Genomic DNA, 16,016 nt, shown 5'->3' with positions numbered 1-16,016 from the left:
GATTCTTCTTATACTGCTTCTCTTCTTCAAAAAATTGATTCAAATCATTTTCATCAAGCATATTTTTAACTTAAGATTATTTTAACTTATTATTATTATTGTTATTATTATCCCAAGTTATTTATAAAAAAAAAACTTTTGAATTATTGTTCAAAGTTAGAATTAATTTCTCATAAGCAATGTTTAACGGATTTTAGTCAACGAAAGATTTTGTTTTAAATAAAATTTAAATATTATTTTGATTTTTTTTTAATATCTGTGCCTATTATAACAACTGATTTATAAAACTCTCATATTTCATAAAAAAAAATCATTTTGTTTTAAATTCATGTAACTAATATCAATTTTAATATGTAATCAACCAGTAGATTTGATGATAAAACATGGAAAAAAAGTCATGAAAGTACTGAATGGTGAATTATCTATATTTGTTGTTGGTAGAGAGGTGAATATATTGCAAATATTGGAAAATCAAAATAGTTTTTAATTTTTAAGACTAATCTTCAATTTCTTATATGTGTAAAAAGTGTCATCAATGAGCATAAAAAACAAAAAAAGAAGGACAAAAGGACTTGAGAAAATACTTTTCATGCAAACAAGAAAATTTAAGAAAGTATTTTTCATGATATGCAGTTTTATTAATGCATTTAGCCATTTATTTTTCATAATTTTTTTAAAAAACAATATGTTCAATTCGTAGCTTTTTAGAAAGTAATATATGATTTCCTCACTTTCCATGGCCGTGAGTTTCGGGCACATGAAAGCCAGCATTTGATTAAGAGGATGGCCCAGGTTGGACAGCCCATCATTGCTCCACTTGTAAAAGTTCAATTAATAATTTGGCTATTTTGTGCTATTTGCACATAAAGTTAAATTTGTATGGATGCAATTTTTATTTTTTTTTGACGAATGACACGTTAGAGTATGTTGAAGTTTTCATTTTTTCTATATGTGGAGTTTAGAACAGTCGGTTAAAGTAAATTTCGTATTTTGAGAGGATATTCGATAGAGTAGTTATGATTGTTTTCTAAAGTGTTTTTTATTTAAAAAAATATAAAAATAATATATATTTTTTTATTTTTAAAAAATTATTTTTGATATTAGTTTATAAAAAATGATCTAAAAACATAAAAATAAATTAATTTAAAAAAAAAAAAAAAATTTAAATTTCTTTTAAAAACACTTTTAAAACACAAAAATAAATAGGATAAAACACAAATTTTTTATACATTATATTTGAAAACTGTAATAACTAATGAAACGACTAAAAAGTTCTAGAAGTTAAATCGTTGTGGCCAACGAAATTCCAATAGCCAAATCTTCCCTTACATTCTACAAATTTAAACGGTTCTTGTGAGATTTAAGGTAAATTATTATCTAATTTTAATAAAATTTCTCTTGCACAGGGATTCTATCCATAGTTTTGAAACCCGACCTAGTCGACCCTCTAGGTCACGGGTCAGATGAGTTGACCCGGATTAACCTGGGTCAACCCAAAAAAACCTATATATATATATATATATATAACACATAACTAATTACAATACAACACTTACTTAAACCAAATTTAAATTATAAACCAACAACATAAATTTAATTCAATATCCAAAATACAAACCAAATATAAATTCTAAAATATTTAAAACAAAACATCCAACCACATAAATTCTAAAATATTTAAGACAAAACATCCAACAACATAAATTCTAAATCAACAACCCATTCACTTATGTTGAATTAACACATTAAGTTCTTCTATGTCTATGGAAGAAAAATTTGGATCAAAAGTCGATGGAATGGAGCCAATCTCGTCAACACCTAATAAATCATCAACATGCTCCTTTGAAACTTCATCGTCACAATCATCTTCAATATCATTAACATTTATGACATCTACATTTCAAACACAATTAAAAAATAAATATTATGTTTTAAACAAAACTTTATTTTAAATAATATTTATCACTAAATAATAAATCATTAATTACCATCAACTAAAGTATCTTGTATGGTCATAGTTGATAGAGCTTGGTGAAAACTCTATACTTCTTCCGTTATCAAGATTGATGGGTCATCTTCGACTACCCAATTTTCAATGTCGAAAATTGTCTCAACATTAATTGAATCATAATTTCGTCCTTTCCAATAATTCCTATTTATTAAAAGTGAAGGTAAACACAATATAAGTATTAATAATACTACTAAATAAGATAAAATAATATTTAAGGAATTAGAGAAAAGAAAAATACTTTTGTTTCAATCTTAGATTGCAGTGGACGTAAACAAGGTCATTAAGCCTTTGGTGCTCCAATCTATTTCACTTCTTGGAATGAATATGTTCAACATACTCCAATTTCTCTCACATCCCGAAGAACTACAAGTTTGACTTAACACTCGTATAGCCAATTGTTGTAAATTTGGAGCGTTGGTTCTATATGTCATCCACCATTCATCTATACAAAAGAATAATAAGTAAAAGTGTTAAACTATCTTAAATAATATTTTTAAATATAAAAATTATATACCTGGAGGCATAAGGGTGCGATTATTTATTGCGGACACTCGACCAAAGTCATGTTCAGCATTCCTAAAAAACTTCATCTCACTTGTAATCTTACTTTGCAATGGTAGATTTCCATGTGCATACTTCTCAAGAACATCTAGAAGTCTAGAAATGGTGCTCATATGTTTATCCATTATATTTGCATCATATTGAAATCGAGGATTCAACCAAAATGCCGCTGCATAAAGATTTCTATAAAATTGTCCATCCCACCGATTATTGATAATGTCTATGAAATGTTTCACTCTAGGCTTTCTCTTTTGAAATCTCCTCATCATATGTTCTTTTGCATGATGAATAACATCATACAAATATCCCATCGAAGGTCTATCATCACCATCAACCAATCGTAGAACTCGAACTAAAGGTTCACTCATTCGCACAATTATTGCACATTCTTCCCAAAACAAAGAGTCTAACACACTCTCAACAAACTTTTTTCCTTTGATATCTTTAGCATAAGCAAATGAGACCCATTCCCTAGATGCCACCATAGCTCTCAACTCATCTTTATAAGCCAAAATGCTTTGCAATGCAATGAAATTGGTGGCAAAACAAGTAGGAGCTGGACGAAGTATTTCTTTTCCTCTAGTGAACTTCCTCATCAAATACAATGGATAACAATGATTATAAATGTATTTTATGATACCAGAAGCATGCTCAACAACACAACAAACTGACGACAATTTACCAATGTCCTAGAGTATGAGGTTGATGCAATGAGCAGCACAAGGAGACCAAAATATTGAAGCAAATTCTTCCATCAATAACCTGCCAGCAGCAACATAATTTGCAGCATTATCAATCACCATATGCACAATGTTTTCTACCCCAACATACAAAACAACCTCTCTAAACAACTGATACAACAATCTAGCAGTCTTTGAGACATCTGATACATCCATGGTTTTAAAAAAAAAAAATTGTTCCTTTAGGACAATATACTAAGAAGTTAATTAAAGTCCTCCTTTTCTGATCTGTCCATCCATCAGCCATTAATGTGCAACCAGTCTTCTTCCAAATCTCTCGATAACTCTCAACATAAATCTTCACTTCATCAACCGCTTTTGCTAAGTAATAACCACGGATAACATGCAAGTTTGGTCCTTTATAACCAGGACCCATGGCTGTTACAACATTTATGGCATGCTGATAATACACAGAGTTAACAGCATTAAATGGCACACATGCATCAAACATCCACTTCGCTAAAGCAAGATCACACCGTTCAACTGCTTCTTTCCTTTGCCAACAATTCTGAAGAGACTTCTGAGCACCAGGAGTTGTTCTCGGCATGAAATATGTCCCTAATATTGCTGATTTCTTCTGGTTTCCATAACTTGTAGTTGATTGTTTTACAGTGCTTTAAATCTTTTTCTTTTTTGCAACCTTCGGTGGTAACATATGTTTTTTAGTATTGACATCCTCATCATCCTCCTCATTATCACCATCACCATCACCATCTTCTAATTGCCTAATCATCATCTCTTCATGCTCCCTTTGTTGTGCATTAAATGGATTGAAATCTGCTTGCATTTCTCTAACTCTTTTTTTTGTTTCAACATTTCCTTTAAGGTTCAAAAGCATTTGATGTCGAACATTAGGAGGACATTTACGACATTGTGTTCAACTTCTCCTTTAGCTCCAGCTAAATGTTGCTTAAATCGATTAATCCCACCACCTACAAATACTTTAGCACAATATAAACATACTAATTTAGTTTTTTTTACATCCAACACTAAGTTCAGGAGCTTCTCTACAATGACCCCATGCCAAATCTGTTCTTCCTCTACTACCACTTGACATGGAAATTGAAGGTTGAGATGATTGGGCCGTTGAAGGATCACTACTTGGAGTACTACCATCATGTGAAGACATTTTAAGGACCTGGCATAATTTATAAGATATCATTGGAAAATTCTTTCAACCAAATTACTAATTACTATCAAAATTTAAAAATATTTTTCTTGAGGTCATGTTTAATCTCACCTAGGCAAATAAGCAGGATTTAATGAAATTAATTTAGATTTGTGCTCAATATGTCATCCAATTGCAGTAAAACTTAAAGGAGAAAAATAACCTAAAGAATTAATTATCAATATGCTTTTGTAACACATGCTCTCTTAATCACACCATTGTATAAAAAAATCCATCAAGCACAACCTTAGCTAGAATCCAACCTTTAATTAGCTGTAAAGAGAAATTAATCTCTCATGTAATTCAAACTAAATTTCAGCCTCTCTGTCATTACAGCTTTTGTGTAGCATTTGAAAATTACAAATAGGACGAATTAATATTTAAGGAATTCCTATGCCGATGGATACACAAAAGCTACATATTCTAAGAGAGAAAAACATTACTGAAACATTACGACCAACCCACCCAAATTCTCACAACTGCAGTTCAATGAATGCAAGAATATTCACAGCTACAAATTAAGCAGAAGTCAACAAACAGGGACAACCAAAAATTAACAACAATATTCACAACCTCACAACTACTTGCATAATATTCACAGCTACATCAATATTCACATTTCACAGCAAACAAACAGGGACAACAATATTCACAGCAATATTCACAATATTCACATTTCACAACAAACAAAATATTCACGAATCACGATTGACCATTTGAAGTCACAGAAAAAAAAAAGAAAAAAACAGAGAGGCCGAGATATATACCTGTAGGAAGAACCGGTGGGTCAATCGATGGGAAGAATCGATGGGTCAACAGAGGGAAGAACCGATGGATCAACAAACTGAACGGAGGGAAGAATCGATGCCACTGTTATACTCTCCTGCAAGTTTAACAGAAGGAAGAAGATGAAACAGAGGAATGGATAACGAAAGGCGAAAGAAGAAAGAAACAAGTAAAAACTCATCTCACCTTATGCTTAGAATTGAAACGACGATCAAGAGTCTTCTGCTCATCTGCTCTTCTTCGCGACTGAGAGTGAAATGGGTTTGACAATTTCTAAATTAGGTCTTCTTCAGTTCTTCTCACTTTATCTGCTCAGTGTACAAGACTGCAATGCATTCGTCTCTCTAGCCTCTATTATTGTCGTTTCGGGCATGAGAGTATAAAAAAAAAATAAACCCGGGTCTTAGTCGGGTGTGGTTGGGCCGGCCGGGTCTAGCCAGGCCAATTCCCAGCCTGTTTTTTACTTAGACCCGGCCCGGCCACAGGCCCGGGTCAACCGGGTCCTTTATTATAAGAAATTATCAAATCTAATTACGAACTATATTCATAGCTAATTCGAACAAATTATCAAATTTGACTATTTATCTAAAATTCAATGCAAAACATAATTCACTAAATTCATGCTCAATTTATTAAATGTTACGATAATTTTAAATTGTGCTATTTTATCATATATTTTTTAAACTGTACCATTCCATTAAAAAAATTATTTTACTGTGCTGTTTTTCTTTTTTTAAAAGTCAAATGATTTAGGACCTACAAGTACAAATTAATGGGTCCAATGTCTTCAAGAATCAAGACTAAAGTAATTCAATTCAAAAGCACTAACTAATCCAAATCCAACTCAAATTATCGTAGTCATATTCCGCATGATTTTTGTACCTTTTGAGTCAGTTCCCAACAAATATAAATAGCTTTTGAAATTTACCAAACAGATGGACACAATAAGGGATTGATTATTTTTAAGAAATAATCGTTATTTCATTTAAATTTATTTGAACTTTTTTATAACTTTGAAAGTAATTCTAGCATACATCATGACATATCCATTCATATATGTAAGTGTTAATGACACTTTCTTTTGTAGGAGGGACCAAAAAGATTATTTGACATTAACCTAGTTTACATGTACTTAATCCTCTTATAACTTAATTGGTATGTTAGGGATTGCATGCAGACCACCAGAAGGTAACTAATTAAGAATAGCTTGTTATACACTTTATCCCTATCTTATTGTGTATGTTTCCCATCAATGGTGGGTCTTCGCATGACACTAGCATAATTCATTTCTCTGTTCTTTTTTTTTTTCTTTTCTTTTCTTTTCTTTCTGAAAGTATATATATGACCACTTTTTTTCTTTTGTTTTTGAGAATGTATGAGTTTGATAAGAAGAATCAAGACAAGCTTGTTACATTTCACTTTTCTTTTCTGTTTGAATGTGTATGACCACTATTTGCTTTTTTCTTTTTTAAGAATGTATGAGTTTAATAAGATGAATCAAGACAACCTTACCTTATCAACTCTCATGATCTGCTTTTCACAAAAAAATAAAAAATATCACATCACATATGATATAGTCATTGATACTTACAATATGCATTTTGTAAGTTAGATAGATACATTAAAAAGAAATTTTATAGTAATTTTTTCTAAATGATCAAACAGTCACACTCTCTGCTTGCGAGACTAAGAATTTGTTTTCTAACAAAAAAAAACACCTTTTAAATGTTGTCAATGTGTTTTATAGTATAAAAAACTTTAATTGAAAAAATTTATAATTAATAAAATAAATCAAAAATAATATATATCAATAAATATTAAATAAATTGTCAATGCTAACTAAAAATTAAGTCGAGAAGTTAAGATATATATATATATATATATATATATATATATATATATATATATATATATAATCTCGTGTTACGAGTAGATCTTTAAAATTATTTTTATTTAATCATACGATAATAAAAAAACTTATATAAGAATTTGAAACAAAATATTTTCTTGTATAATTCCATCTATTTTTTATTAATATAATTTTTTTTCAATAATTTTTTTACGGGTTCTTAATTCGATAAAGACCAAAATTAATTAAAATAAAGATAAAAAAAATCTGGATGACTTGAAATACAGTAAAAAAATCTCTTTAATTAAAATGTCTTCATCTTATTAATTAATGTGCTTCTTCTTCTTCTTTTTTGGCATTTTTCTCATCAAAATATTTTTTTTATAGACAAGAACTTATACAAATCATAAAAGCAAACTTGAATAAAATAAATTTTATTTGAATAATTTTAATATGAATATATTAAAAAAATAAGAACACACTAATCGCCATTTTAAAAAAAATGAGTTAGACTATGCTCATTATTTTATTTTTAAATTCTTGATCTGTCAAGTTATATGGGACTAATGTCAACAATTTTCTATTTTGAACCATTTTTCAATGTAATTGAAATTGGATTTTTTTCTTAATGGTTTGGTAGGATGGTTTTGGAGCTAAGGTCCAAGTTAAATTGTTTTGCAATTTAATATGGAATGAAAACTAAATATTTTAAACTTTCCAATCATATATGATAGGTGCAGAAATTTATTCAGATAAGAGAGAACAATATAGTTGAAATCAAGATTAAAATCTACCAAGAATATGTAAAAATTAGAGATTCGAGCTATATAAAAGAAGTTTAACATGAAAAGATTGTTTTTATTATCCTATTTTATTTATTTATTTAATGTTAAATAATTATTTTTAAAGAAAGTCAGGATTCGAGTTATATGACAAGAATATCTTTTTTTTTTTGTTTTTATCTTTCTCTCTGGATTTTATCTCTTTTTTTCTTTTTCTTTTTTTTTATGAATTCATGTATTTTTAAGGATTCAAGGATTTTACATATCTTAACACTTCTTACCTTGGGGATTTAAGCGAATCTTTTCGAGTAGACCCTCTGAGGTTTAGAAATCAGGTGAACCTTCAATTGAATAGAAAATGTTCCTATAGTAATAAATGTTTAGATTAATCAATAGCATCAAGGATAACTTCCATTTTACAAAGCAAACTTGGAAGGGGAATTGTCAAAGTTATACTTGTGGTTTCTTTTTCTCTTTCAAGTTGGATCTTCTTTTCATTCTCTATATCAATTATCAGGTCCTTAAGGACAAAGCATTTCTCGACAAGATGGATGACTATTCAATGATACACGAGTACTTTGGTTGATCAACCATATTAATTTTCTTAGGCCTTCTAGGTATAAGAAGTCCGATCAAACTTCATTCTAGAAGTTGATCTAGAATACCCGAAACTTTATAATCAGAAAAATGATTCTTTTCTTATATTTACTTCAAAGTGGACCTTTTTATTTCTTGGGTTTGTTTTTTTAGGAATTTTTCTTCAATCTTTGGCTTTGGGTTTGCTAGAAACCTTTGTTGATGTTGTGAAGACAATCATGGTTTCCTTTAATTTTGTAGGCTTTATATCATTCTTAAATTCTTTCTTTGCTTTCCTCTTACCATGAGGATGCTATTTGGATTGGCTCTTATAACAATTCCCACTACATTCACTAGGCACACATATGTATAAAGAAGGCTTCACTTATCTTCTCCTTACAACTAAGGATTAAGATCCTCAATCTCTCTCAATGTAATCCAAGACTGACTCTTCTTTTCTTTGCTTAATATAGGCAAGTTATGGCAAGCTTACAGTTCACCGAGTGCTATAAAAGTGGGTCAAGAACTCTCGCTCTAATTGGTTCCAATTATCTATCTTTCAACCAGGATTCTTAGTGTACCAATCAAAGGTGAATCCTTTAAGGGACTAGATGAACTTTTTCACCAACAGGTCTCCTTAGGTTCCTTCATTATTACAAGTCTCCATAAAATGAGAAATATATTGCTTTGGATTACCTTTACCTTTAAATTGTAGGAACTTTAGAGGTTGATAGTTTGGTGGCATTCTCATTGTCGCACATCACCCGCGCGGTGATTCGTTGGCGATTTTTCATTGGTTTGCTTGATTTGGGAGTCGCCACCTAGTATTTTATTGAGGGTTACTAAGAAACCCGGATTTACTGATCGTTGTTAGAGATTCAAAGGCAGGGAACTGGTTGTGGATAGAAAAAATATTAGCAACCCTAGCACACTTTACATGTGGTAAGCTGCTTTGCGGTTTGATATAATTTGAAAATTTGATGTAATTTACAATCCAATAATAGGTTTTAGCACTAAAAGAAAAGTTATATGCATGCTTTCCTAAAACTACCATTAGCACCAGTAAACCGGTTGTGAGAGAGTTGGGAATGGAGGGCTGTGCCACAAAATCTGATTTGTCAGTGAGTGGAGGGGGAATGGAGGGCTGTGCCACAAAATCTGATTTGTCATTGAGTGGAGGGACTTCTAGCAACTGATTTCTGTGAATGTCTTCTTTTAATTTTCAGCTCAAATAATATCATCCGATGGAAAATGCTTTTCAATAATATATGGGCACTTTTGAGTAGTCAATTTAAGAACACTGAAAGCCAATTGTTAATTCCACTCTCTTGTACAAACCAGCAAATCTCACAATAAGCTACTCTGATAGCCGATTGGATTCACCAATCTGTCGATTTCATGAGGAATCCATCGTTATATGCACTCAGATTAGGAGTACTCAGCAGCGTACCAAGATATTGTACAGAGAACAGTATAGAATAGAATAGGGTCTTAATGGGATTTAGGTGCTCTTATACATTGCCTTTGGCGCTCTCTCTCTTATTCTTCTCTTTAGGATGTCTTCTCCAGATTTTTGGAATTTGTTCTTTTATCCACAAGAAAAAGGAGGCCTCAATTAGCATAACTTTCATGTTTTTCTTGAAAATTTAGCATGTTTTAAGCCTAAGCCAACCTTATTCATCTGTACGTGTTTTTCTGTTTCCTAGCACGTTATCCATCAATGCAAGTATACATGAAGTTACAAGGATCATTACAATAGCATAAATATACCTTCGTTCCATCCTTAGATCAACGTGCTGCTCCATAACCATCAACTACCCTTATCCCAAAGACAGCCCCGTGTTGTGGAACAGCATGAATGTTTTGCCAGCAAGAAGCAGCTATTAAGCGATTTATGACATCCATTGCAAGCCTATTTTTTTGTAGAATTTAGTAAGATAAAAGTGATGATAATATATTAGATAGTCACCAAGCATGCAATGGTAAGGCCAACAAAAGAAAAGTCCATGTGTTCTTTTTGGTCATGAGAAACTCAATTCCTTAAAAATGGACCATAGCCCTGCAGGCCTGCACAACCATGTAACTTGCAAGACACATCCATTTTCTTATAATAAGTGACGCATTTAGCAAGAGTTTTATGGATGTTTGGTTGGTGGACTGAAATCTATCGCTGCTCCTTTCAGCATGCTTCGCCAAGGCACTGCCTTTGATCTCAAGCCAATAAATAAAAAACCTCAGAATCATGAACCACAATATATTTAGAAAATCAAGCTTGAAACAATTCTACAATTGGCATGCATAAACCTGCTCAAACATATAATGAACTGAGAAGACAGCTGCTTCCTTGACAGTTTGACAAAAAGGAAAAAAAAAGGTAGGAAATGTACCCACAAAGAATGCTGAAAATCAACCTTGGTTGCGACTACATGAGGGGTCTAAAGGCAACATGAATATTAAGTCCAGCAAGCAAGAAATTGTTCCTTTTGTACAAAATAATTCTCTCACGGATGACTAAATTGGAACAAGATAAATAGATTAACATATCAGATACTAAGAAAAAGCTAGGTAGATTTTTTTTTTGAAAGATGTGTATATTATATAAGCGTCAAAGTCTAACGGGAATAGAACAAAAGCTACACAATATCTTAATATGGCATAAAGTCATATGAAGGATAAAGCGCAACTTAAGATAAACCAAAGCAAAGAAAACCATACAAAATCCATCCAAATGAGCTGAAACTAAACATTCCTCAACAAAACAAAACAGAAAATACTCAAAGACATAATGGGAGAAGAAACAATAGCAAGCCCATAGAAAAATGGTGGATTCAAAGCCAGGCAACAAATTCACTTGATCTCCGCACTCCTTGCTTAGCCAAACCATCTGCCATGCAATTACTTTCACGAAAGATATGAGAGAAGGTGATTGAACCAAAATATGCTTTCAGTCTATTAACATAGGAGAACAAATTATGATTCTTCCAGTGACGACTGAGAGGATTATTCATCCAGCGAATAGCATTGACAGAGTCAGATTCGATGATGAGGTGTTGATGGTGTAAATGGCAATTAGATGCTGATAGATCAATGGCTTTCACAATAGCCCTTAACTCAGCAATATTAGAGTCTAAAATACCAACTGGAACAGAGAACATACCGAGCACATGGCCATGATGATTTCGCAGCACACCACCTATTCCAGAGGGGCCTGGCTTACCAAGAGAAGAGCCGTCCACATTCCATTTGAGCCTATTAATCATAGGAGGAGACCATATATTTTTAATCCTGAAAGAGTGAGCATTGGACCACCGAAGCAAGCCATCTGCCGATCTGATCAGATCTGTAGGGGAGTATGGAAAATCTGAATGGATAGCTTTTAGCCAAAGACATAGACGGGTGATAATAAGAAAAAAAATTGAGTCATAATCAGGTGTCTTCTGTTGGAAAATGAGATCATTTCGAAGGAGCCAAAGAGACCATGCCACTGAGAAGAACAACATCAACCATGCCTTCCTTTGAAAATTACCATGCACCATGGAAGACCATTGAGACCACATATCTGAGAAGCTCTTTGGGCAACACCAAACTAAACCCCACCATTTAATGATTTTGGACCAAATGAGCCAATGCTTATGGCAGTGAAGCAGAATATGGTCCACCGATTCTGCTTCAACAAGGCAAATAGGGCAATTTAATTCCGAGCTACTCAAGATACCTCTTCGAACCAACATACATCGGGTGTTGAGTCTGTTAATGATAGCCATCCAGCAAAAGATCTCTACCTTAGGAGGGACAATACCTTTCCAAAATCCAGCAAATGAGAAGGCATTGTTTGTGGAAGGCTTTGGACTCAACAATCCGCAGAGAGATTTCACTGAAAATCTTCCTGAATTATTGTCCTTCCAAATTAGTCTATCCTCTCCATCTTTGTCCATGAGTACTATTGATAGGATTGCATATAGTTGATCAAGCAAGCCAATGTTGCGCCCCCGTAGTGGACGTATCCATGAAAAAAACCAAATCCACTCATACCCTTCCCACATTCCCATCTTAGCAATGGTGGCATCTTTGTCATTGGATAATTGGAAAAGAGTAGGGAAGTGATTTGCTAAACAGTGATTATTAAGCCAGCAATCAAGCCAAAACAAAGTTTTCTTGCCATTTCCGATAAGGACCAAAGATTGCTCATTCACAATATCCTGCAACTTATTATTTCTCACACAATGATTGACAATCCGGGACCATGTAGTTGCAGTTCCTGGAATAGGAGCTTGCAGCAGCAGATTAGAGCAATTGGTGTTGTAGATGCTTTTGATCACACCCTTCCACATACTTGATTCCTCCAACCTAAACCTCCATAACCATTTAAAGAGCAGAGCTGTATTTTTGTCCCTTAAAGAACCAATCCCAAGACCACCCGCATGTTTTGGAAGAGTAACAGTTGCCCAGCTAACATTGCATATTTTGTGCCTTTCCGCATTTCCAGACCAGAGGAAGGATCGAAGTTTCTGATCAATTTTGGAGGCTACCGTAGTAGGCATGGGGAACATAGATAGGTAGTTGATGGGGAGATTGTTGAGCACAGATTTAATCAAGCACAAACGACCCCCAATAGATAAGAATCTGCCTTTCCACGAAGCCAACCGATAACTGATATTGCGCAAAATAGGGTTCCACATTGTAGCTCTGCCCAAGTTTCCACCGATGGGGAGCCCAAGATACATGAGAGGCAACTGATCCTGCTTGCATCTGAGAAGCTGAGCTGTGAAGGTACATGTATGAGCTGCTACACCCACACCCACAATACTGCTTTTATGAAAATTGACCTTCAGCCCTGAGACAAGTTCAAAGCATAATAGGATACGTTTAATGTTCTGCATGCTATGAAGAGAGTCTGAGTTGAACATAAGGGTGTCGTCCGCAAACTGTAGGTGAGATATGACAAGCCCTGAATTTTCAATGTTTATACCCGAAGTCAAACCCAAATCACAGCCACGCTGCAATATACAACTCAAACCCTGGACTGCAATGTTGAAGAGAAACGAAGAGAGAGGGTCTCCTTGGCGTAGGCCTTTAGCTAAGCAGAACTCCTCCGTGGGAGACCCATTAACAAGCACATACATTTTTGCCGTTGATATGCATTGCATTATCCACCCTCGCCATCTACTACCGAAGCCCATACTAGCCATGATGTCATTAATATATTCCCATAACACCGAATCAAAGGCTTTATGAAAATCTAGTTTGAAAAGATAAGCTTTACCCTTTTTCTTCTTGATGAAAGAAAGGACCTCATTTGCAATCAAGACGCTGTCTAAAATTTGCCTCCCTTTGATGAAAGCATTTTGATGATGAGAGATGACCTCTGGCATAACATGTTTCAACCTAGTTGCAAGAATCTTTGAGAAAATCTTGTATAGGCTACCCACCAAACTAATAGGTCTGAAATCCGATAGCTTGATAGCACTTTTAATCTTTGGAATAAGAGTAACGAAGGTGCTATTGATACCTGCAGGGAGGAGATTAGTTCGATAGAATTCATCAACCATTTGGATAATGTCCTGACCTATAATGTTCCATGCTTTCTTGATGAAAAGAAAGTTAATACCATCAGGACCTGGGGCTTTATTTCCATCACAATCCCACACAGCTGCTTTAATCTCTTCTGCAGAAAATGGAAATTCAAGAGCAGCCGAGGAGGAAGACTTCAGCCTTGAGAATTCTAGGTTTGAACATGACGCTCTAGGTCTGTTCTGGTGGGAGTACAAGTTGCGGAAAAAGTGAAAGACAGCTAGCTTCACCTCATTTGGTTTAGATAGGATCTTTCCATCAACCTCCAAGCATGCAAGTTGATTCTTTTTATGTCTTGTTGTAGCAGCTAAATGAAAGAATCGGGTATTTTTATCTCCAAGCTTACACCACTGAATTCTTGACTTCTGATGCCAGGCAGACTCTTGAGCTCTATACAGGATTTTGAGCTGGGAGGCAATGGATTTACTTCTAATCAGTTCATCAGTATTCAAGACCCTGCACTCATTTTGACGATCCATTAAGTCAGCTTCAAGTTCCAGTTCTTCAATTCTATCATTCATGTTTCCCACAGATGCTTTACTCCATTGTCGACATCTCTCTTTCAACATCTTTAGAGCTGGGACCATTTTCCTTGTACCAGATTTGGAAACCGCGATTGAGCTCCAGAAGCTCTGAATCATAATCCTGAAATCAGACGCAAGCCACCAGTAATTCATGATTGCTAGGTAGGTAGATTGCTCTCCCTAGAATAGTCATTGTTTGCATTTTAATAGATAAGTAAATTCTGCTATGAGCTACTATGAGTTTCTACTGAATCCAAATTTTGAACAGATCAATTCAATGCAACCCAATTTCTTATCATAGGCCCAGAAAAAGCTAAAAACAAATCTCTTGAGATAGCTTACGGCATGAAACAATTCATTATGTACCATGATCTTACATTCAGATTATATGGAAAAATGAAGGATGAGAGAATTGTCGATCTTGGAATAGGTAGGGCATTAGAAACTGTTCAATCAGTACCTGCAGTACCCAGTTGACTTTGAACACCTTCATAACTCAATCCCTGCAGTAAAGACACCTTCAAAACATTTTAAAAATCAATTATTATCACAATCCCAAGCAGACACTGAATGAACTTAGTTTGTATCTTTTATTTTCATAGGATGTTTTAAAAATATATTAGTTAAATATAGCTTATCTTATCGAGTTAATCCGAGAAATTTATATTTGAGAATTTGATTTAAGTTTTAAGTTGAATTATAAAAAAATATTAACTTGAATGGATTGATTTGGCTATGCCTAATATAGACATGACTAGATTAATATCAAGATTTTTTTTTTAATAAAATGATGTTATTTTAATAAAAATAATTAAAAAATAATTTAATAAACCATGAGTTAACTTAGGAACCAATGTCCAATACCCTTTTTTTTCAGTAAAATTGTAGGTCAGATTTGAAAATATGTCTAAAGTATACTATAATAATATTTTTCATTATCAAAGCTTTTGTATCTTCAATTACTAAGTTTTAATATATTTTTATCTAAAAATATTTTGAAAACATTATAAAAATCTCAATAATTTATTTTTAACTTCGAAAACATCTTCTAATCTATTTAAAAACTATAAGTCAATGAGAATAAAAACACTCACAAATCATAATTATTTACAGGATAAAACCACCATCGAACTCCATTTTCTATAAGTTGGAAAACAGAGGCAGTGTTCTTTGGCAAATGGACAAAGAGAGTTTCCTATAAGGAAAAGGAGAAGAAGAGTCGAGATTTAAGAGGCTTTATATGTGACAGAAATAGCCTTGGAGACAACAACTCAACCTCGAAGAACTTGGTCTCTGACTTGAGGAGTTTTGAGTTCTAAATTGATTTGATTAGTATTATTTTCAAGCAAGTAGAATCCCTTTTGAGCTAGGAAATAATTTACAAGAAGAGCAAAAACTCCAAGATAAGGGGCGGGAAAGAGTAAAATGAAAGCAAAAACTCCGAGATT

At 33.2% G+C, this 16,016-nt stretch overlaps 1 protein-coding gene across 1 annotated transcript; it reads right to left on the bottom strand.

Annotated features, from left to right (window-relative positions):
* Positions 1-1,723: 1,723 nt before the first annotated feature.
* Positions 1,724-4,099, bottom strand: LOC140954900 (uncharacterized). Its single transcript, XM_073405899.1, has 5 exons — positions 3,953-4,099; positions 3,509-3,712; positions 3,335-3,423; positions 2,526-3,163; positions 1,724-1,866 (listed from the first exon to the last, which is right to left on the bottom strand). Exons 1-5 carry the CDS (start codon positions 4,097-4,099, stop codon positions 1,724-1,726), a joined length of 1,221 nt encoding a protein of 406 aa, XP_073262000.1.
* Between the last annotated feature and the right edge of the window lie 11,917 nt (positions 4,100-16,016).

The sequence above is a fragment of the Populus alba genome, chromosome 17 (genome assembly GCF_005239225.2).
Source record: "Populus alba chromosome 17, ASM523922v2, whole genome shotgun sequence".
NCBI classification, from domain to species: Eukaryota; Viridiplantae; Streptophyta; class Magnoliopsida; order Malpighiales; family Salicaceae; genus Populus; species Populus alba.
The sequence above is the reverse complement of the archived record's forward strand: the minus strand, read 5'-3'. Positions and strand labels throughout refer to the sequence as shown.